Source organism: Cimex lectularius, unplaced genomic scaffold, assembly GCF_000648675.2.
Source record: "Cimex lectularius strain Harlan isolate CLEC.00 unplaced genomic scaffold, Clec_2.1 scaffold41, whole genome shotgun sequence".
Classification (NCBI taxonomy): domain Eukaryota; kingdom Metazoa; phylum Arthropoda; class Insecta; order Hemiptera; family Cimicidae; genus Cimex; species Cimex lectularius.
Window position 1 is genome coordinate 933,246 of NW_019393011.1, and position 22,896 is coordinate 956,141.

At 30.0% G+C, this 22,896-nt stretch overlaps 1 protein-coding gene across 9 annotated transcripts in view; it reads left to right on the plus strand.

Annotated features, from left to right (window-relative positions):
• LOC106663904 overlaps window positions 1-14,751 on the plus strand; it is a 45,342-nt gene extending 30,591 nt beyond the window's left edge. For 3 of the 9 annotated variants that reach the window (XM_014389136.2, XM_014389138.2, XM_014389139.2), the window contains 17 exons: window positions 2,448-2,637; window positions 2,696-2,853; window positions 2,914-3,189; window positions 3,250-3,366; window positions 3,486-3,733; window positions 3,791-3,936; window positions 3,997-4,185; window positions 4,308-4,472; window positions 4,542-4,734; window positions 4,804-4,902; window positions 10,000-10,120; window positions 10,196-10,333; window positions 10,468-10,503; window positions 10,581-10,664; window positions 11,704-11,853; window positions 11,915-11,979; window positions 13,348-14,751. In XM_014389136.2, coding sequence (XP_014244622.1) covers window positions 2,448-2,637; window positions 2,696-2,853; window positions 2,914-3,189; window positions 3,250-3,366; window positions 3,486-3,733; window positions 3,791-3,936; window positions 3,997-4,185; window positions 4,308-4,472; window positions 4,542-4,734; window positions 4,804-4,902; window positions 10,000-10,120; window positions 10,196-10,333; window positions 10,468-10,503; window positions 10,581-10,664; window positions 11,704-11,853; window positions 11,915-11,979; window positions 13,348-13,513 — 2,541 coding nt within the window. In that variant the 3' untranslated portion in view covers window positions 13,514-14,751. Of the gene's footprint in view, window positions 1-2,447; window positions 2,638-2,695; window positions 2,854-2,913; window positions 3,190-3,249; window positions 3,367-3,485; window positions 3,734-3,790; window positions 3,937-3,996; window positions 4,186-4,307; window positions 4,473-4,541; window positions 4,735-4,803; window positions 4,903-9,999; window positions 10,121-10,195; window positions 10,334-10,467; window positions 10,504-10,580; window positions 10,665-11,703; window positions 11,854-11,914; window positions 11,980-12,233; window positions 12,503-13,347 lie in introns of those variants that run through there. The other 6 variants (XM_014389140.2, XR_001340110.2, XM_014389137.2 and 3 more) reach the window with 6 other exon arrangements.
• Window positions 14,752-22,896: the final 8,145 nt, after the last annotated feature.

Here is a 22,896-nt window from a genome sequence, read left to right on the forward strand (position 1 = left end):
AGGTGCTAATTTAATGCGCAACCTAGCTACAGAATATCTGAAGATAAAACTTGTGTGTAAATTTTTTTTCAAAAACTATCCTCTCTATTTTAATGAAAACTTAACATAAAACAAAACTTCGCGGGCCTGCATAAACACACATATACACACACATACACACACACAAAACACGAATGGTTTCCAATTTACTGATCTTTATTATAAATGTACAACTTATGTTAATTATGCCGAACGAACTTCGACGAACGAATTCGACAGTTTTTCAAACCACTCATATATGTTGTATATTTATATATTTTAAATGTTTAATAATTTGTATCATAGCTAATTTTAAAAATAGAGGAATGAATTGCACATATATAAGTTTCAGAATTGTTTAGCATGATTTATTTCCATTTATGTACAGATCCTCTTTCTACCTCACTCTACTGTTTTTTCTCATTACGGTGTCTTCTTTCTCTCTCACTTCCGCACGCTTTCCTTCACACTCTCNCTCTCTCTCTCTCTCTCTCCCTCTCTCCCTCCCTCCCTCCCTCCCTCTCTCTCTCTCCCTCCCTCTCCCTCTCTCTCTATCTCTCTATCTAGCTATCTATCTATCTCTCCATCTCTCCCTGTCTCTCTATCTCTCTATCTAGCTATCTATCTCTCCATCTTTCTCTCTCTATCTCTCTCTCTCCCTCCCTCTCTCTCTCTATCTCTCTATCTATCTATCTAGCTAGCTATCTATCTCTCGCTCTCTCACTCTCTCTCTCTCTCTCTCTCGTCTTTCTCTTATCTTGTTTTTTCTGTTATACGTTATTTGTACAGAGTGGAAATTTTTTTTCGAATTCGATTTGTTGAAACACTGAGACAACTGTTTAAGTAGTTTTGAATAATTATCATTCTCCTAGTTCTGGATTAACAAATCAAACTATATTTACTACATATTTATATCACGGAGACACGATACTGCACTTTAAACTTTATTTTGAACACTCCTCGCATTAACATTTTCCAATTCTATTCATATATTTATATTTAATACAATCTATATTGCACACACTAATATAATTTGTTGTTCCAAATAGGTAATTTTTCAATGAGCACTTTTGTTTCGTTTAAACGTTTTTTTTTCATTATTTTAACTTTTTAGATAAAATAATATGCTCTATTTATATTATTTCGATAATTCGAGTTTTATTAATAATAAACTAGTTTTTTTAATAACAAAAATAATATCCAAGTTAATTTAAACTTACTATTGAAATACTAATTTACGTATATAATATTGACAGTTAAATTAGGTGGATTTTTATTTTTGTAGTGCTCTTCCAGTTAACAAAAGTTAATCCAGTTCCTGATAACACATTACATAAAATAACAGTATGAATGGACAAAGCATTGGAGCAAAAAGAATTCACGTCCGCTAATTGAGGAAATAGAAACCTCTACGTGCAGGGCACACAGAAATTCGTTTGTTAGTGCAGCTAAAGTTAATCTATTACGACATAAGTCCATAACTTAGTTTACACCCTTAAATGTTAGTTTTTCTTCACATTTGCTTTTATTTTTAATTGTGAAGCTTTGTTGTTGTGAATGAGTTGCTTTAAAAATGTACATCACATTTTTGCTTTCATATAGAACTGTTTTTATTTTAAATAAAAATAGAAATTCGTTCCCTTCGGTTGTTTTGAATTAGTTTAACCGACTTAACCTGTGCTTAAGTATTAAAAAGAATTGTGTGTTTCTTAGTGACCTGTTGTTTCATAATTTGGAATTTATTAATTTTGTATTGGAACAGGTGTAATTTTCCCAATGTTGGTTCTAGCTTAGTGTCAAAACAAGCCTTTCATGTTCACTATGGCTAGCAATTCCTAATAATAATAAATTTATGTTGGAGTTTTCAAATATAAACAGCCCAAAACACGTGGACAGTGTAAATCGTCGAGTCCGGTTTCATTAAGCTCATTTAAATTTTGGAAAATAAAAATTTCTTTTCAGAGGATTTTGTTCGTGATATAGTGTCTTGGGCAACGGATCTTTTTGTACGTTTCTCAAACAATGTTATACAAAACGTCAGTAATCATAGATTTTTTTTTTGGTCAATTGTGGTCAATCGTTTCTTTTAAGAGAAACACTTACTTTTATATTGAATAATATCAAAATAACAAATTAACAGACAGTATTTAAGGTTTTTAACAAGTAGCACTCGTTTTTTTGATAGTGAAGCATGTTTAGAAATAGATAATTTTTTATCCAAAACTATTTTTGAGTATTGAACGAGATTTTTTCCCGATAACACCTACTTTATTCACACTTTGTCAAACCTGGCCTCTCTACTTAATAATTCTAACATGTTACAGCCGACATTTTTTAGTACTTTAAACGTTGAAAACATTGTTTGTAATGTTCAAAATTGAAAAAAAAATCAATATTGAAATAATTCACTTTGTTCTTTCGTGTTCCAGATGGATAAAGGGGGAAAAGGAGCAGTTACAAGAGGACAGGCGACTAGGTTTGGCTTTAAAAGACCACCTCTTTGTCCAAGCCCATCTTTACCACCAACAGCCCCTCCAGCACTTCCTTCAGTTCCTGCAGCACAAGTTACTAGAGAAACAATTGAGCCAATTAAATTGACATCTGTTCAACTAAGAAATGGTACTAGTGAAAATTCAATTTTCTTTATGAATAATAAAATTAAAATGTGACTCCTTAGGTACGCCTAAGCTCGGAAGGAGTAAAAAAGACACAGGCAAAGCTGCTAACAGGTTTGGCTTCGTCCCTCCACCTTCGCTCTCAAATAAAGTGTCTGATCTCAAGCAAGAAGGCCAGTCAGGGCATGCTAAAAACACTATCTCCTCTTCTGCACTCAAAGTAATTAAACTTATACTTTAACAATGAAGGGAAAATAACTTTTTTGTTTGATTTTTATAGTTAAGTGCAAGGAGTCGTTCAGAAACAAGATACAATAAACCAAGCCAAAAAAATAATTCAAGCAACTTGAGCAACTGTAATAGTGTAGCAAATTCAAACACCAGTATCAATTCTGATATAGGAAGGGGACCTTCAGATAGTCAAGCAAGCTATAAGCATCAGGCAACTGCAAGGATACCAACATCAGCCAATTATAGTTCTTCCTATGGATCCACTGCTGCTGATAAAAGGGCAAAAACAGTTGCAAACAACCAGACTGCGCGTACCTCGCAGATAGTAATAAAATATTAATCAGACACTAATTTGAACTCTATTATGATTTTATTTTTATTTTAGAATGACCAAAAGGTGAACAGGAATAACTCAGTGCTGGAAATTCAACAGCTAGAACACAGTCCAAGTCTTGGACATAAATTCAGACATGCCCATACAAAACCAGCGACAAATAACCAGGTTAATGTCTGAATTCATTGTACTTGAAATTTTATTTATAGTTTCTGAACTTTATCACCATGAATTATCAATTCTTTTGTACAGATATTAAAATATAGATAGTTTTTTTTGTTTTGCAGAAAGCCAGACCAATGGAGATGGTATTCAATCCAGCACCTGGGAAAAGGTTTGACTTAAGGGACCTTATTCCCATTCAGACAGTGGACAGAAATGAGAGGGTTGAGGCAGAAGCCAGTCCGCCTCAAGGGACTAGACACGAAGGTCAACATTCCCTTATTGCCGAGAGGATAAGACGTGAAGTAGTTCTTACACCACCCACCCTTGAAACTAACGAAGACGACAAACAAGGCGAAGAGAAACAAAGAAGGTTAGAAAATACCAAACAAAAATACATTTTCTATTCTAAATCACATTCTGAAAGCAGGGATAAAAAAGCAAGTGAGAAGATTCATCAGAGTAGTGGAGAGGAGAGCACGGGCGAGGAGGAACTTTGGGCAGGGCCTGGAGAAGCCATGGCAATGGATGAGTCTATGGTTTGTTCTGCTATATCTGAACTTGATCACTCACCTGGTAAATAAAAAAACATTAACAAAAATAAGATTACAATAAAAATTTACTTGTTTTCTTTAGAAACAATGAATCAACCATTGAGATCTGTTCTTCTAAGGATAGAAGACCCAACATTTGCTACACTAGCAGCATTCTCAAATTCAGGAATGCTGGAAGATGAAACCTCTCCAGAATCCCCTGATATAAGCTGCAGTTCCCCAAGTTCAGTCGAACCTCTTCCTCCTCCACCCCAAAACCTCAGTAAACCAGGTATTAATAAATAGTTATCATTAAAGGGACAAAGATGTCAACCATTTAGAGATTTATATATAAATTGGATCAATTTTTCAGTTGAATAGATTTTTTTTCTTTTAACAGCAATAATGTTTTAGGCACCCCAGATACACCTGGCAGTCCAACTCATGGGACAAATTCTTTAAGTTCTGATACCAAAGAGAGAGATTTTCTCATTGATGATGAAATTGCTGACCAGCCTGGATTGGTCTTTGACTCTGCTATCAGGGAGGAACCATCAATCCTTGATACGTCAAGAACAAGTAATTAATTTAAAAAAAAAAATGTTTCAACTTATCAACTTAAATAACTTAACACTGGTCAATTTTCAGTTGCAAAAATAGCAGGAGAAGTTTCACAAGTTTTAGCATCAGTGGATCAGAATGGAGGATTGGATCATTTGAACAGGCTAAACAAGCAGCACGGAAGCACAAATTCTGTCGGGACTCTTTCACCTTGTGAAAGCCTTGCAAGTGATGATTTGATGGCTGATTTCGATAAAAGTGATGTCTCAGCATTTGACGAGTTAGTATTAAATGACAGATTTTTTTTTTTAATAAAAAAATTGTTAACTTGATTTTTCTTCCTGTATAGCGTAAATCATTCGAGTGAATCACCGTTAAAATCAGAAATTCTGAATAGAAGTGATCAAGTTATTAAGGAATGGAATGCATTGCTACACTCTCATCCAGGGTGAGTCCTTTCCACCCTGATACTTTTTTTTTCTTTTTCTTTTTTTTTGTAGATTACCTCTTCTACTTTTTTTCAGTTTCTTCTTTTGTATATAAATTGTATCATATAAATGGTATTAAATATTTATTAGAATATTTCATTTCTTTCATTAACTACTTACTTTGCACATAGTAATTTGCTTCATCCAATACACAAATCCTCTCAATTATTTTCCTTCAAAGCTTGCACTTTTCATTTTAGACAATAGAATTGGTGACATCTGAGGTAATGAATCAGTAGCTAAACTGTATCAGGTCATCCTGGTTTGTCTATTTTTCCATATTCTGTGGCTGATCTGTTCCTCTGTGGTACATAGTTATCATAAAAGAACAAGATGGTCATAATGACAAACAGACCAGTAAAGATGATAAAATGTCAAAACACAACTGAAAGACAAAATAATGATAAAGTTAAAATTAGAATTTGTTTTATACTTCTAAGTAAAACCAGTTGACAATGGAGGTGTAAAATACTATTTCCTTAGACAGAAAAATGTAGATATAAGAAATATAAACCTATTATATACAGTCTGGTAATAAATTTATAATTAATAATTTATTAGATAGATTTAACATATATTGATTGTTTATGGGTAGACAGCTAGAGTCGTTGCTGAACTTTTGTGTTTTTTATGCATCTTTTCTACGCACTCCAGCCCCTCAACTCAACCTGGCCGATTAATCTCTTATGTGTAAAATTAACTAACTTGGTACATAAGGTTGTTAGTAGAATAAGTAACCAACATAACAGAGAGTGACATATCCAACGTTCTGCCTAGTAATTTGACAGTTTATAGTTACTATAAATTTTAATAATTTTAATTTATCATTTAAGTTTTATTTTTAACCATTTCTATAGATTATTGCAATTTGTAGGAGTTTTAATTTATATAATATATTTTTATAACAATATTATTCTGGGAAACATGTGGTGAGTTATGCGAGGAGATCAACATGATTGTCCCTGATCATCCTAGTTTGCTTAGCCTCAAGGTTTTGTGTTCTTTAGTTATGTATACACATCATTAAATATATTATGATTATATTGAAAGAATGACCAGAAAAGAGTGATTTGAAATTATTAATTATTCAGAAATCATGAGATGCGGTCTGGTGTGATGTAGGTTTCAGAAAAACATTTTCTTTATCGTCCCAATGTTTCGATCTTTATTGAGATCATCTTCAGGGCCTGGGATTTACAAACATTGTTTACAATTAACAAATACATTTAGGATGTGGAAAAGTGAATTTATACAATGCAAAATATATTTTTTATATTCAATCAAAGTATTTCTACTCACTCAAAGTGTTTGTCTTCGGTGTAATTGTGCCATTTTTGCGTGTCGTGTTGAGAGTGCCAGTGAGATTTTGCTGTATTATGTTTATATACGTTGGATTTTGAAATTATTAAGTTACACATTATTGTTAAATCATTTGAAAAATAATATATTAACCAACAAAGTTTTTTTATTTTTTATTTAAAGTGATAGATGTATCAACCACTTGTTTTATCACGAATAATCTGGATCAAAAAACAAATTCTATTTTTATCTGCCACTTTTTCGACCTATTTTAAGGTCTTCATCAGAGTAAAACAATCGAAAAGATGTCAACAAATTGATATAATTAAGAGCGGAGGGTTTCAAATTTCTTTAAAAACAGGCTCAGTTGGTTGGGACCGAGTTGGTCTTCAAAAAATTTAAAATTATTTCCTAAATCTCAATTATATCGTTAAGAAATTTTTCATTTAAAAAAAATGTGTATAATTAATTGATTAATTATATAAGTTCGATTGTTTTGCCCTTATGATGACTATGAAATAAGTTGAAAGCTTGGCAGATAATTGAATTTGGTTTTTTCTTCCAGACCGTACTGAATTCGAGATTATTCGTTTGTTTTTAATCTTTTTTTTTTTCAATACTAACACTGCCATAGGAAAAAACTTTATAAATAAATAATCTAATTAGTAAAGCGATTATACAAGGCAGTTTAAAATGGCGGATGACAGTTTCGTGGCATCATCATGTCTCTTATTAAGAAAAGATATCTCATTTAAAAGACCGAAGTGAAAAATATAAAACAAAAATATATATCATGAATGTTATAAGCTTACAGTACTCAAACGAAGTTACATTTTTTTAAAACGAACTGAATCAGAAAGAGTTTATGAGCCGTAACGTCCCGAATTGGATTTTCCAATCGACAAAGCAATGGCGGGGATGGCTTCCGATTGATAAGTTCTTTCAAGTAATGGCAAATTTCCGTTTTTGTTTATAAATACCATATTTTAAACAACCAAGTTTTCGCTTTGCTAATTGAAAAAGAACTTAGTATAAGTTTAGGAAATATTAATTGAGTGATATTAGGATTTAGTTCCGCTCTCGAAGCCCACCTCCTTTCTTTTAACGCATGACGAGAATAGAGGAAGAAAGTGAATATAACGTGTATCCTTTTTCATTCATCCGGCGGTCTTACGAAATGGGAGAAAGTGTAGAAGAAAAACTAAAGACATATTTTTCCTTTGTAATACGGCCGTCAAAAGATATCTTTGCACTGAAACGTGCTTGCTTTGAGAAATATCGACGGTCGGCATTCAGAAAGATTTCATTTTTAAATTATAAATACTCTCGTTTAAATTTTACCTCTGATCAAAGTCTCATATTATGGTAGTTCTTGTTAAAAATAAACTATAAAACCTTTTCCGGGCAGGTTGTCTGAAGATTAGTTTCATGAAGGGAGATAAATAACAGTGAAGCATGAAAAATGATTGATTTAATAGGTTTTTAAACAATTTTATATATGTGTAGAGATTAGTGACCGTTAATCGATAATTATTCAGATATCGTGACCGCATCTCACGATATCTGAATAAATTTTATATATATTGAGAAATATATTTTTATTTTTTAAGCATTTATTGAAGATCCAAGTATTAAAATGTATTTTGCATTCTTATTTATAGACTCCTATTATCAAAGCACTATTGCTTATTTAAAATACATCTCCCAGTTTATATTTAGTAATATTTACTGCAATTTTTTTAATAGAAATTTATAATGTAAACGTTTTATATTCGAAATAAAATTAAAAATTGATATTGCAAAAATTGTAGAGAATTCCTCATGAGCCAGGTTTCTGTTGGTACTGTTATTCTTGTAGTTACTCATTCCCCCCCTTTTCAGAGTCGACTTTCGGTTTCAGTCACAGTGAACGCACAGGATCAAAGATTCACCTTCACAGTTCAAAGACTCGTTGAACGGCAGAGTGGAAACGAACCGTTGTACTACTAGCTGGGAAAAATTGACGTTTCAAAAATGCCTCTTTCCGGGTGTAGATCAAAAGAAAAAGGAGGACGCGTTTGATATTTTCTCATTTGCATGTGTTTATTTTCTTCTTTATTATATTAAATTCAGTGTATTAAAGAAAAATCATTCAGCGATGAGAGAATCTCGAGCTACTTCGTACATGCATGGGTAAGGTGACATAAATGCTAAATTGTCGAGAGTCGATGAACGATTGGTTCAAATAGCGCTCAGGGATTCTTCTTAAGACTTCTTGAGGACTGTTTGACTCTATTCGGTAAAATTTTACCGCCCAGATGGTAATGACGATTCCTTATGTGGTCTGCAATATGAAATTGCGAAATACTGATCACCTCATAGCCTCGTTTTTCAAATACGGGATTTCTTTCTAAGTTGCACGTTTTAAAATCTCAATAAAAATGGATCACTTTTTTTACTTCGATATTTCTGTATATTAGCCGCAGTTTATATATAACTGTATATTTAAACAATCAAAATTATTTTTACTTTTTTAAAAACACATTTCATCATGAATATTATGTTTTCGCGAGTTTGTGTTGGGCAAAGAACTGGTTCATATCTAACAACTACTCCTTTTTCTAATTTTTTTCCTTATGATTTCCATTAAATAAAATATTGAGTGTGCCCTACTGTTAATAAAGCGTTTGTTAATAATTTATACTAACGAGTTTTAAAAACTCAAAACCCCAAAAAATTGATGAAATAATGGTGTCGATATTTAACAGTTACCTCAATCAATTTATTATTTATTTCAGTTTACTTATAAATAAATAAATTTCTCTCTAATAAATAATAAATAAATAAATTACTCTGGTCTTCCTTCATAATGAATAAATCTTTCGCATTTTATAAATAAATAAATTTCAATGAAAAAAACAATAAATGAAACATATATTATTACATCATGTGATTTTTTAAAGTTTTATATAATTAATAATTACTACTATGGGATATAATAAATCATAATTGTGAATGAAAATCCTCCATAAAAATTTTGAAATCTATATTGAACTAGACTATTAACTTATTGCTTACTATTACACTTAAGAACAATTTAAAAAAATTTATTAATTCAAAGTTTGGATTTCTGTCTTTCTAACATTGATTAACAAAAACTGAATCATGATAATTCAATAACAATGCAAATGCAGGACTAATTTAAAAAAATGAAAAGCTGGATTTATTTTCAGGCACTTTATACTTTTGCATGCTATGAAACTTCTAGGTCATTTCTGACGGTTCTGAACAATTCTATTTATTATTATACAAATGATTTATATGCGGTAAATATTTTTCAAATTCGTGATTATTTTAAAAAACTTTTCTCTCGCTAAATGCACATTATTATACAACCCCACTTTTGGAATGGTTAGGACATTAATTATAGATAGATAGATAGATAGATAGATAGATATACTTTATTTACAAAATGAAAAAATTTAAAGTTAAAAATAAAAAACAGTATTATTATGGCATGGTATTAAAACCGTCAGCCAGCATTAATTATACTGTATTTGCTATTTGTAAAAAAATTACAAATGAAATGTTTGGAGTTATTAAATTAATTAGTTATTGAGGGAGGATTGCAGCACATTTCACAAGGTCTTCGCGACTTCTTTACTTCTTTTTTTGTTAATTTAATCTTTTGTGTCATTTCTACCAGATTAGAAATATATTGTCAATATAATTTATCTCTGCAGATATTTTACAAAAAACCTTATGGTCACTCTTTTCAGGCTTAATGGAATACGTACTTCCTCAAAGCCCACCAAAACAAGGCTACGTAGTTCCGCGAGTGGAACTGGGGAGGTGAAGCCGAAATCAAATGTGTCGAGTCCACATAAGACCAAACAACAGGTAAAATATAGCTTAAAACAAAACTCTAACTATTTCTTAAACAAAGTATTAATTTTAAAATAATGTTTTGTCTAGCAGGTTGTTCGCCTAGCCGGTGATGATGCATCAGATGATTCTGGAATAAAAGTAAACGGCTTTTCTGTTCAACACCTAGCGCAAGATGTCTCTTACATCAAATCAATGCTTCTCAGACTCCAAAGGGTGCTCCAAGAGGTATTTTAAACATTTAATAAACATATCACTTTTTTTTCATTGCAAATTTTTTGATAGAACTTAACAATTATGAAAAATAGTAGGCATTTATCTTGAACAAAAATCCTAATAAATCGAACATTTGTTCACTTTAGCCTGAAAATCAAGGACTTTATGAAAATGGCTTAATGGTGAGTCTTAATTTTTTCTTTCTTTCTCTTGTTCTGAATGATTCCATCTTCAAAATGTTCATTTCATTGCTGCTCAGGAAATCTTGGAAAGCCCTCAGGGAGGAATTCCTTCAGTACAGCCAGCAGGTGAGCCGTTGGAGGTTCGAGATTTACGTAGACAGGTACCTAACAATCCAACATCCAATCCCAAAATTTTTATTCGTTGTCGTTATGTTTTGCTTTAGTTTATTTGATTTAGTTTTAGTTTTCTCATAAAACCAAAATACCCACATTACACCATTATGGTTTTATTTATTTCACTTTATCTTTTGTTTAACTGCTGACTGTTTATAGATGTTCAACAATTAAACTATTTTACATTAGACAAATAAACCAGACAGTAAAAAATTTAAACTAACAATACATTTGATTTTGTTTTAAATTTCCAAATAGAACTTAGGAAAATAAGAAAGTTAAATGCTCAAATAATTGAATAATTATAAGCCAGGTCAATTATATCATTGATTTTGTTACTTATTTATTTTTGCTTATCAATTTAGTTGTATACTAAATGTTTCAATTTTAACCAACAAACTGACAGCATATATTTTCTAACAACTTGGACAATTTTTTTGTATACTTTTTTTTCATTTTCATGCACCTAGCCTATGTCCTTCATTTATCTTCATATCCTTCGCCTTTAAGAGACAGGACATCTCATTTCATCATCTTCAGCTCATAGACTTAACAGTGTTAATCTAATGTTATCTACAGTTATTTTTGTTGTTTAAAAGAATTTTCATTATGTGACTTCTTTAGAAGTTTGGTATAAAAAAAATCATATTTTCATTTAAAAAAAAGTTTTAAAAAGCCTCAGGAGATTTTCTTAATTCTTTAAGTTAGAAAGAAATTAATAATAATATTTGAAGTAAAATTACAAATCAATCAAAATAATGCTACTATAAATAGTTACTTTGAGAGGGGTGGCCACAACAATTAAGGTTTAAATGATGACGGATCGAATCTCAGCAGCCCAACATACTTACAAATGGGTTTTTTTTTCTAAAAACACCGGCACCCCAGGGGTTGATACAACCTCTGCTGATGCATTGTTTTTTGGAACTTAAAATTAAAATTTTACTATTATAATTTTTTGATTTTTTTTCCACCAATTTATTGAGCAACTGATATTATTTACGATGATATTGAATAAATTTTCAGATTTTTTTAATGCAGCTGGAACTGGAGGAGAAGGACAGGCAGATGCTGAAGCTGAAGGAGGAGCTCAAAATCTCAAATGACCGGATGTCCAAATTCAACATGAATCAGGAGAAAGTCAAATACTCGAACATGGCCACTCAAACAGACAGGGTGTGTACTTTGGCTTTAACCAAACTAAGTTTGGTTTTACATCAAGTTTATGTTTCTTTAGATACGTCCAGCTTCGACAACCTTGTTCCAAAATTCGCCTGACAGTGCTAAAGCATCATTTGTAAGGTCAGTTTAGTTTTATTTTATTACTATTATCTATAAAAAAAATTATACTTATATGAAATAAAATTATAAATACATTTTTAAGGTTAAGAATATTTACAATAAAATAATGTTAAGAGTATCAATGTTTTTTATACTAAGAAATATAATTATATAAATTCCATTATGATATTATATTTATGTAAAAATATTTCTTCTCTTATTGCCTCACTCTTTGACTTCTTCAACATAATTTATGGGACTATATATGAAAAAAGTTTTCAACTTGGGAAGGTAGGTTTTCAAGATTTGATATTCGGAATATTGCTTCTTTGTGCCCTTGATTTCCTTTGCCTCCTTCATCTGTTTCCAGCCTTCGAAATCCTGATTTATCACTCTTAGCACATAAAACCACAATAGTACTTAATAATAATTAACTAATTGATAAGGAAACATGTTCTAAATGTGTATTCTCTTGTTTTTTCTTTTTCCTTTTGACCTTTTCTTTTCTTTCTGATGGTCAAACTTGGATATGAAGACATTTTGCGTAAGTATTTTTTTCAACAACAGTGTAAACTGCTTGTGTAAATTTGCAAAGATTGCATGATAATTTCAAGAAGGCACACAAAATGCTATCTATTCAAAACAAGAAACTATAATAGCTAAATTTCATTTTTGCTAAACAATTCATTTTCTTTTAATTGTTCTTTAAGCCTGTAAAATCATAATTGATGGACAACAATTGAGACAAAATATCATATTTTTCTAATCACTATTTGTGTCATTGGACCAATCATGTCTCAATTTTGATCATTTTAGCTTTATAATAGATTTGTGCACGATAATGTATATTATTACTAAAACTATAAACCTATAAGATGTTTCTTGTTTGAACAAAAATTAGCAGTGAAGCACAAAATCCATAAATTATTGCTTATTTAGCCACCCTGGCATTTTTTACTGTTTCACTGTACAAATTAACCACACAATATCATTTTGCAGTTTGAAAATATAGTTCAGCTTCTTTCAAGAATAATGGATACATTTTAAAAATGATATCTGTGAGATATAAAAACAAGGAATAAGAACTATCTAAGCTTTTTAAAATCATTTATTTTATTTTCAAAATATAGTATTTATTTTAAAATAAAAAGTTTAGTTGTTTCAAAATAATACTTTTATTAACTATGTTTTGAAGGTACAAATTCTTTCTGCATTCTACCCATGATTAATTTATTATCTAATATATAAAAAAAATAGTGCATTATCTATTATATCATTCTATTAATGACATAGAGATATATAGTAATTACAGCTTATTTTTAGATATATGTATAAATTTGGATTAATAAACCATTTAAATTGATGTATTTTTGGTTTGGTTTGGTTTAGTATGAATGATACCCAGGATGAAATACAGAAGCACCGTCCAACTAGCGGAGGACATGAGAATGAAGGAGTAGTTGATCTGATCAAAACCCAATACACTAGAACTTCTCCAGAACATCATCATAACAATCGCCCTTCATCCAAACAATATAGTTACAGAATATCATGAAAGGGACAACTTTGTTTTTCAAGTCTTTTTTTCTGTTTTGTTTTAAAGATGTAAATAGAAATCTAGTCTTTTTTTATTTATTTGATGAAATAGTTAATGTAAATAGTTATATTAAAGTTGTTATATTATAAAAATAGAAATTGCTGTTAATTGACTGTACTTATTTTTGTATCAAATTAGGCACAAAGTTAAACTTAAACCCTAACCAAATTATAGTTAAAATCTTTTAGCACAATTATTGTTCCAAAAATGAGAAACAAACTTGCACAAGGAGTTATGAGGTGCAAAAATGTCATATCTGGAAAGAAAATTGTGTTTAAAACACTTCTTTCAATTATTTATTAATATAATAAATTCTCCAATTGTTATTTTTTGTTTTGTAACGTAAATTACCAACCTAACAGTACTATTCAGCTCTCACAGTATAATGTGTAAGAGAAAGAAGGTAATTCATTTACAGCGAGTGTAAAACAATAATAAATTAGATTAATAAAAAAAATGGCCAGATAAAATGGGAAATAAATTCTATAGAAAGTCATGCCTCAAGTTTTAGATTTCATTAACGACAAAATTAACAAAACAAAATTGACACCTTTTGATCTTCTTGTGCCAGTTAAAACAAAGCTTTTGTTATGTATATGGAAAATTAAGGATGCATACTTATAATAAATACCTTCAAAAAGTTGGTAACAAACTTTAAACATATTATATACGTCATATTTCTACAATGTGTGTTTTTCTGTATATATTAATTTACATGTTTAATGAATCAATTAGATGAAATAAAGAAAGACTGTGAAATTACTTTAAACATTCAAAGCTTTTCTAAGTTTAACCAAAGAACAGTAACTACAAATAGCCCTGATGTTTATGTAATTTATTAATAGAAAATGTTTTATGTGTTGATGAATGTGTGTAACATAATGCATGTATAGGTTTATTAAAGTTGTGTTACATCCCTATTCAGAGTTTATCGTGTAAAAGACATAATCAAATGAATTGTTTTCCTATATTTATTTGTGATATTTTTTAAATTTATTTAAGAAGCCTCTTTTATTAACTGTGGCTATAAAATTGATTAGAAAAAAAATATACATAAACTACTTCTGGTGGAGAAAAATCTTCCAGCTACATTTTTCCACCAGTCATATGACTGTAATATTTAGAAAGATAATATTTAATGTGAGAAGATATACAATTATTTTGTTATTTTGTAGTAGCTTAGAAATAATATAGTTACAAACTTTTTATTGAGTTTTATTTATTTCTTATGTAATGGTTGGAGAATAATAAACAATTTAGATCTAATGTTCACTTCTTTTTTTATCAATGCCTGAATTTATCAGTTGTACCCCGTTTGAAATCCAATCATCTAAAATAACATTAGTTTTACACACACAGAGGACATGAATAGAGAAATTTGGAGATAAAGATTTCTGCTATGTAAACCTGCATAGTTTTGCTTAAATAAATATTTTTCATCTTTAATTAAAAAATTATAAATTATTACAAAGGATTGGTTATGTTGTTTTAGTAACATTGATTTGCCAATTCAACAAAATGTTTTTCGTTTTAATTATTTAAAAGTAGTAGTAAAAAATATTTGAGAAAAATATCTGTTAATAATTTATTTTTTATCCAGCTTGGTTATAATATTTAGATTTGGTTTAAAATTGTTTTAATGTTTATATTGTAATGTTTTCATGTCTGGTAAGTGACCTCTTCGATATTTAATTATATCATTAACAATGTTAATCCACTTGGGATCTTTTATATTGTAATCTACATTGTTTTCTGCATCACTGTCCGTTATTATTGATTTCACCTTTATCATATTACCAATATCACTGTTCACTATGACCAGAGTATCATTTTTTGCTATTCTTTCTAAATTGACTTTATTAACATCTTCTTTTTTTGTAAAGATTAAATTCATATTGCCAGTTGCCCACCTTTTAAGTAGATATAAAAGTTTCTCTTCTTGTTCTTTTTCCATTGGATCTGTGTCACTTACTGTCGATGGGTTGTGTTTTATTATTCCTTTCTGTTCTTCATCCAAGTGCATGTAGTACAGTAGATCTGTAGTTTCTTTTTTTCCTTCTCTATATTTACCAACTTTCCTTTTGATTAAAATTTTGTCATTTATCTTTTCTGCCTCCAATTTTATTACTTTTTTTGTTTTACGTTTCTTATACGGTTTTGTTTTATTTTGTAATCTATTATTATCATTATGTAAAATTGATCCATTATTATTGTTGGGCGAATGTTTATACTTTTTAACTGCTCTATTCAACAGTTCAGATAATGTATCAGAAATTATTTTTGTGCCTATTTCTTCATTAGAATAATCGATAAAAGAATCACTTCTTTCCATATTGAAATCATTTTTGTTTTCTGAATTCCAATTGTAAGGTTCATTATTGCATTCTTTATCCTCCTCTTCAGTAGGAGGTGGATGTCTTCTTTTATGACCCCTGACTATTTTTTTATCATTTCTTGCATCATTGCTTGAAATATTTACTATACTTTGACTAGGGAAATTTGAATCTGGAATTACATCGTAATCAATAACTTCAAGACGGCTTCTTCCATCAATTAATACATCTTTTTCAGGACCTCCTACAACCATTTCCCCAATATCGATAACACGGTTGTTGTTAGATGCAGCATGGCCATCTGATTCATTTAACACAAATATGGTATTCATATTGTTAAGTGTGTTCATCTTCGCACTGCTCTTTTTTCTTTGCAAATGGTGAACTACATCATGGCTGATATGCTTTGGCAATTCATTTGAATCTTGAGAATATTGTGGAATCAATTGTGGAAAGTCAGTTTGTAAGTTCTGATCTTTTTTATCTTTATGTTCAATCACACTGCTATCCCAGGACAACTTCCTATTGTCCTTATTCACAATATTATGACTAATTTTATTTTTCTCTTTGAAGGCAGTTTTTTTCCCTCTTTGCGATGTATAAATGCCATTATCTGAAATATTTTTAAATTTTAATGTTTCTTCTTTTAACTTATTAATTTGTTTAACCATTTGTTTGTCGGCTATGGGCTTCTGTATGTTTTTTCGTCCTTTCACATTGTGAACTTGCACTCCTGCAATTTTATCTGATGTTATTTCATCATAACCAATCAGTGCTTTATCACTTTTTATTTTTAGAGGTGTTTCCAAAGGCCTTTTGTATCGAGGCTTTTCATAGCTGTTTTTCATATCCTGTCTTTTTTGAAATTGTTTTTCATATAACGTGCTCATAATGTCAGTGCCCATAACTGGTGATTTTAAATGTTGATAATTTTTTTTAAAAGATTGCCGCATTTGACTGTTGAGATTAAATTTCAAATCGTTATTTTCTCTTTTTTTGTTTAAAGAAAAGAGAGCATTGAAAACTGAAAAAATATTTGACTTTTTTCCTTTGGGTTTCTCTTTTTTTAAACTATCCTTGATCGATGATTCAAAAAGACTTGTGCCCTTATAATCATTCCTCTTTGGCAACTGACTTTTCATGAAACTTATCTTTTCTGATTCACTTATTGCAGAATCTCGTGTGCTATCAATTGTTGGCCTATATTTAGTTATTATTTTATTATTCTTGACTATCAAAACTGGTCTGTAAGGTACTCTTCTCTCTTGACTACTTCTTGTCTTGTCATTTGTGCTTCTAGAAGTATTTTTATGAGATTGTGAGGGCAAAGTTTTCAATTTATGTTTTATTACTTTATCTTTTCCACTTGAAAAATTAGCTTTTCTTGGCTTTATTAATTTTCCTTCTTTAGTAGAAAAATTATTTGATACTGGTATCACACCTCGTTTTGCATAATTTCTCCTCACAGATGGTTTTTGTATTATCTCTGGATAGACCCATTGTATTCTATTGTATATTTTTTTCATTTCCCATGATTTATCTGGATCTGCATTTGGTAAACACAAATCCAATAAATTTGACTTTTTTGTATCGATGAGTGGATCATCATTGACTATTTTAACATTCTCAACGATGATTTCATTAAAATTGTACCCTTGTGAATGGAGAGATTCTTGTTCCTTTAACCAGTGTGCCATCCTGTCACATTTTGCGTTATTATTATTATTATTATTAGCCTTTTCAAAATTTCTTTTTATTATTCTCCCTCTGTTACTGACAAGATGAGGTTTGTATTTAAACAATAAAGCACGATTTCTGAACAAAGAATATCCCGCATTCGGTGGGACAGACTCAAATTTACCTACATCCATGGTTTCGGTGGTTTTAATAAATTACTCATTCTATATTTTCACTTTGCCCTTTCCATTCTGTAATGAAATAACAGAAGTCAAAGTACCAATACTTACTTTACACTTCTGAATTTCCTTCCTTTTTTTATACATGATTTTCTTTCTTTTTCTTTCCGACATGCCTTGTCAATCAATACGTAAAATAATTTTTGGCAAAAAATACATTTCCTTATTTTTTATTCTTCTACAATTTGTTAAGTGATTTTTTTAGATGTATGGAAAAAAGTAAATTTAACCTGGTCATTCTTTCCTCTAAACTTGTCATTTAGTTAGTCGCAATGTAGTTTTTTCTTTACATAGTTGGATTGATTTTTAAACATAACGTATTTTCTCTTTGGAAGTATGAAAAATATTACCACAAAACATCATTGGAAGGATATTTTTCAATTTTGTTCATTCTCAAAACATGATTACTGTTATAAAGTGCAAAATTAAAGAATTGTTAAATGGTATGAAACATATGTATAAAAATGCTAACAAATTGTATATTTTGTTCTATTTATAATTCTTAATGTTATTCCCTTATTTCAAAGTGTAAATGTAACAGAAGATTTTTGACAAGAAAATAAAATTATGGGCATATGTGTGTCTTGGAATTTGTTTGCGTGTAAAAAGGTTTCCTTCTTATTCTACTTGTAAGGTACAACAACTACCAGCTTAAAATGTAATGTTTTAATAAAACAATGTAGCTACGCTTGCGCTTTTGTTCAATTTAGTTGAAATGGTTGGAAGACTGATAGACCAAAGGTCAGAGTTTTTTTGTAATATATTAGAATCCGATTTTTTAAAAGTATCTAGCCGAATTATATTTTCATTGTGTTGACGGCCTAGAAGTTGATCAAAGAGATTATTTCTATCTCTTACTTTCCGTTCTTCTTGAAGAGTGAACAAAAGATTGAATACAGTTATTTCCCATTCTTCATATTCTTTTTGCTCAAGTTCTTCTTTAGAAAGTTCAACCTTTTTGATTGACAAGACTGACTTTCTTTTTCCTGCAGAAATTGAGATGCGTCTTGATATGTTTGATTGCTTTGATTTTAATATTGTTGCACTTAAGTTTTTCTTTGGTTTTTTTCTTGAATGCTTCTGTTCTTTTGTAGGTTGAGTCTTATGCTTGATAGAAATAATTTTTTTTACCGACCTTGGATCGTGTATAAAACCTCTGCCACCTTCATTGAAATAAGTGAAGGATTTTCCCACTTTCCTTGCTTCCTGTGATTTTTCTTCTTTTTTTTTAATTTTTCCTGGCATTACTATATTTTTGTTCCCCCAACTATTTTGATTGTTCCCATTTTTCCATTATATATCCTCTCTGCACTTCTTTGATAACTCTCTTTGTACTGAGTTTGAACATCAAAGCAAATGAATATTTGCTCATTTTGCAGTTCGTAATTCACAATATTCGGAAGCACCAGCATCTTTCTTTCACGAGTCCTTTTTTTATCTGTGCAAGAGAGGCAAAGATGGGAGCTTTTTTCTCTTTTTTCTTCCCATTAAATCACCAGAGCTAGAAGCTAATGAAAAAAAAGGGAAAAAAGAGTAGCCTTTCAGTCCAACCCATTGCTCTTGCTTTTCCTGTTTTAAAAATCACTACATCTTGAACTAAAAAGTATCCTAATAATTGTTATGTTATGTCCATTTTTGTGATGTAAAACTATTTTTTTCTGTTTATCTTTAAAATCAGATGATATTCAGGATTGTTTATTAACATTTCTTACTATCTTACAAAATACAAAATAACAGAATAAGCATGTTATGCAGATCTTTCAGCGTAACGATGAACGTTTAAATACATGAAATCTGGATAACTGCCAAAAATCTATTGAATTCTCTACTAATACTAACTCCATCATATCCATACTTTTTGAACCAAGTAAGTAATGTGAATTCAAGAAGTGAATTCATGCCACAATTTAATAAATTAAAAAATAATGTAAAATAAGTTTTCTACAAATAAATAGAGTGTACACAGTATTGTATGATATTTATATGAAATATACATGTTCCTTTTTTTCTAACTGGCTTTGTTAAAGAAATGAGATTTTTTAATATAAATACTAGTTTGTACAATTTGAAATCTAAACGTGCAATAAAATGTAAACACTTTAGAAATTTAATAATAGAATTATCAATACGAAAGTGCATAATATATTGCTTTATTTTGTAAACTATGATAAAAACATAATGGGAAGGTCGGTTTGAGAATTCGACATCCATAACTTAACTATTTTTCATTGCTGTAAATTTAATTTTAAATTAAAAAATAATTAAATGTATCCAGTAGAGCAAATTTTATTCTGATTACAAATTGTTGTCAAGAACGTGTACCTTATAATGAAGAACAGTAATTCATGCTATAAATAAATACTTTTTGAACTTTATAATTGTATATATTACAAATATTTGTTTAAAACATAACCAGATCACATGACTTTCCTCTTGCTTTCAAAGATTTTATAAAATTCCACAATGGGTATTTAATACATACAAAACTTCACTTCCTAGGTTTCATGGGATCAGAATTTTACATTTTCACAGTGTGGATTAATTTCTAGCATGACTCTCCATATGACCAGTTTGTAAGTTCTGATCTACTATACATAAATGTTGTTTCTTGGTTTTATTTTCTTAATGAAGAGGACAAGAAAAAAGAAAAAAAGTTGTTTAACTTCAATGAAAGGTATAAAATAAAATTTATGTAATTAAAGCCATATGGCTGAATAATAACAGCCAACAATGTTCATTTCCAAGAATTGTCAAAAAATGTGTTACAAGATTGATACAAATAACTAAATTTTGCATTTCTACTGCATCAGTTATTGTTTGACATTTATTGATAGATCATCTATGTAAACATTAAGAAGTTTACCTATTAATAAAATAATTAAAATATGAAAGGTTTAAAAAAAACGAAAAATGAACATAAATTGAAAGAAAACACAAAGGAGCGGGAATTATCAAAAGAATTATTTTTTGTTAAAAGTAGCTATAAATATTTTAAGAGAAATGATCCAGCATCGACTTCACGTGTTATGTTTCTATCCAATGGGAATAAAAGTAAACATCCAAGAAAAATACACTTTTTAGCCAAAAAGAGTAGATCTTCAATGATTAGACATACATTTCCATGGAGTAAGCAATATTCAGACAAATGTCTCTCTTACAGGTGCTATGCTTGTTGTAAGGAAGCACTTAAATCTATTCATTCTTTGAAAAAAAGGCAAAAACATACAGAGAAAACACATAAAGATTTTTCAACTCCGTCATTAGCCAAACGCCATAGAAGACGCTACAATAAAAAAAAACGAAGTGGTCCTAAAAAGATAATAGAAAAAAGTATTTCAGATATTAATCAACGAAAATCAATTGATTTCGCTACAAGAAACAAATCATTTTCTTTTTCGCCATATTTAAATATTAGACAGTCGATAAGCATCCCTAAACCTATATTCCTAACAAATGAAGAGAAACATGCACTCCTAGTAAATTTACTGGAAAAACAAGAAAAAGAAACTAAAATAAGGGAATCCCAACGTTTACGTACCCATCTTAAACATAAAGCACATATTCAAATAGAACTAAGAAAAAAGCGCTTTCAAGAAAATCTGATTTCAGCTACAACACATCGTGCATCATCTAGACATTCCTTAATTCCTTTTGCCAGGGAAGCCTTTTTAAATGATAAACATGCTCTTTATAAAGGGTGATTTGTTTTATGAATTATGCCCACCATGAAAAAAAAGTTAAATAAAATTCGGCAAAAATTGATGTAAGTCTCATTGTTATCACTAAGATTAATAAGTGAATTGTTTTGGCCATTTTTCTGAAGTAATTTAACATTTTGATTATAAAAGATGTTTGTTGCATAATTTAATAATTTATGTTATAAAAGATTGTAACATGAATATACTGTATATATTGATTTTTTTAGTTTATAAGACGCAAAATTAAAGAGATGCAATTTCATTAATTTTGTAAAGTTTTTTGTTCATTTGGTAAGACACCGTACAAGTCATTTAAAAAATACTGAATTTCATGTCTTAAGCAGAAGCAATTTTCTGTAACTCTCTTTATAAATATAAATATATTTGGTTTATTCTTCAAATTAATTTTAGATCTAAAATAATATCAATAATATTTTCATTAATGTCAGTTCTGGTAAGTTTGGTAATTGGATTAATATCTTTTTATTTGAACCATCACCTAAAGGTTTACATCAGGATGATGGCTTTATCATGACGGGCTCTGTCAGTGCTCCACCACCCTGGCAAGATTTATCTTCTTTTTCATCTTCAGCACAACCTAAATGAATGAACACGACATAACCGACAGTCTTTAACTAAACATTCTACTAATAATATTGTTTGGCTCCCATGACCATCCCTATTATCCATATCTACTTGAGTCATTTGCTATATTCAAAGAAAGTATGATTGGCACCTTTTTTCCAATTGACACTTCTTTATTTTTATGCCCCAGAAAGTGCATACCTTTGTCGTTTCCCCAAACTCCATGGTTAAGGTAATACACAGCTGCCTGCAAAACAGAACATTTATGGTAATCTCACATGAACTTGTCCAGCCACTGTATAATGTTGATGCTGGGGTCTCACAATAATCATAAACGATTTTTCCCTCTTGGTTGTACTGATTGTCCCCTTTTACACTTAACCTTTCATCTGATAGGTCCAAGCTTTGCTAATTGTATTCTTGGAAGATTTCTGTTTATTAAATAGAGTGTAGAAATCTTCTCAAGAGTATGGTACTGAAGTTCATTGCTTAAAATTGGCTTTCCTTGGTAGCATTGCCTTAACTACTGCTAGATAGTCGCAACATTATAGTATATGTTCTGTTGTCTCTGCCTTCCCTAGTTGACAGGCCTCCTGTGAATACCGAAATTGTGTTTGACTGAAGCATATCCCATAAATATGCCTGTTAGATTTGTAGTTTCTTCCTGCTGCTTAGACCCCCCCCCCCATTACACTTTGAGATTGTTTTTAGCATGTGTTTTCTTGTCTCGTCTGGCATGTGTATATAATGTCTGTTATGTTATACAAAAAAAAGTTAATTGAGCCTATGTACATTTTTTTAAACTATGG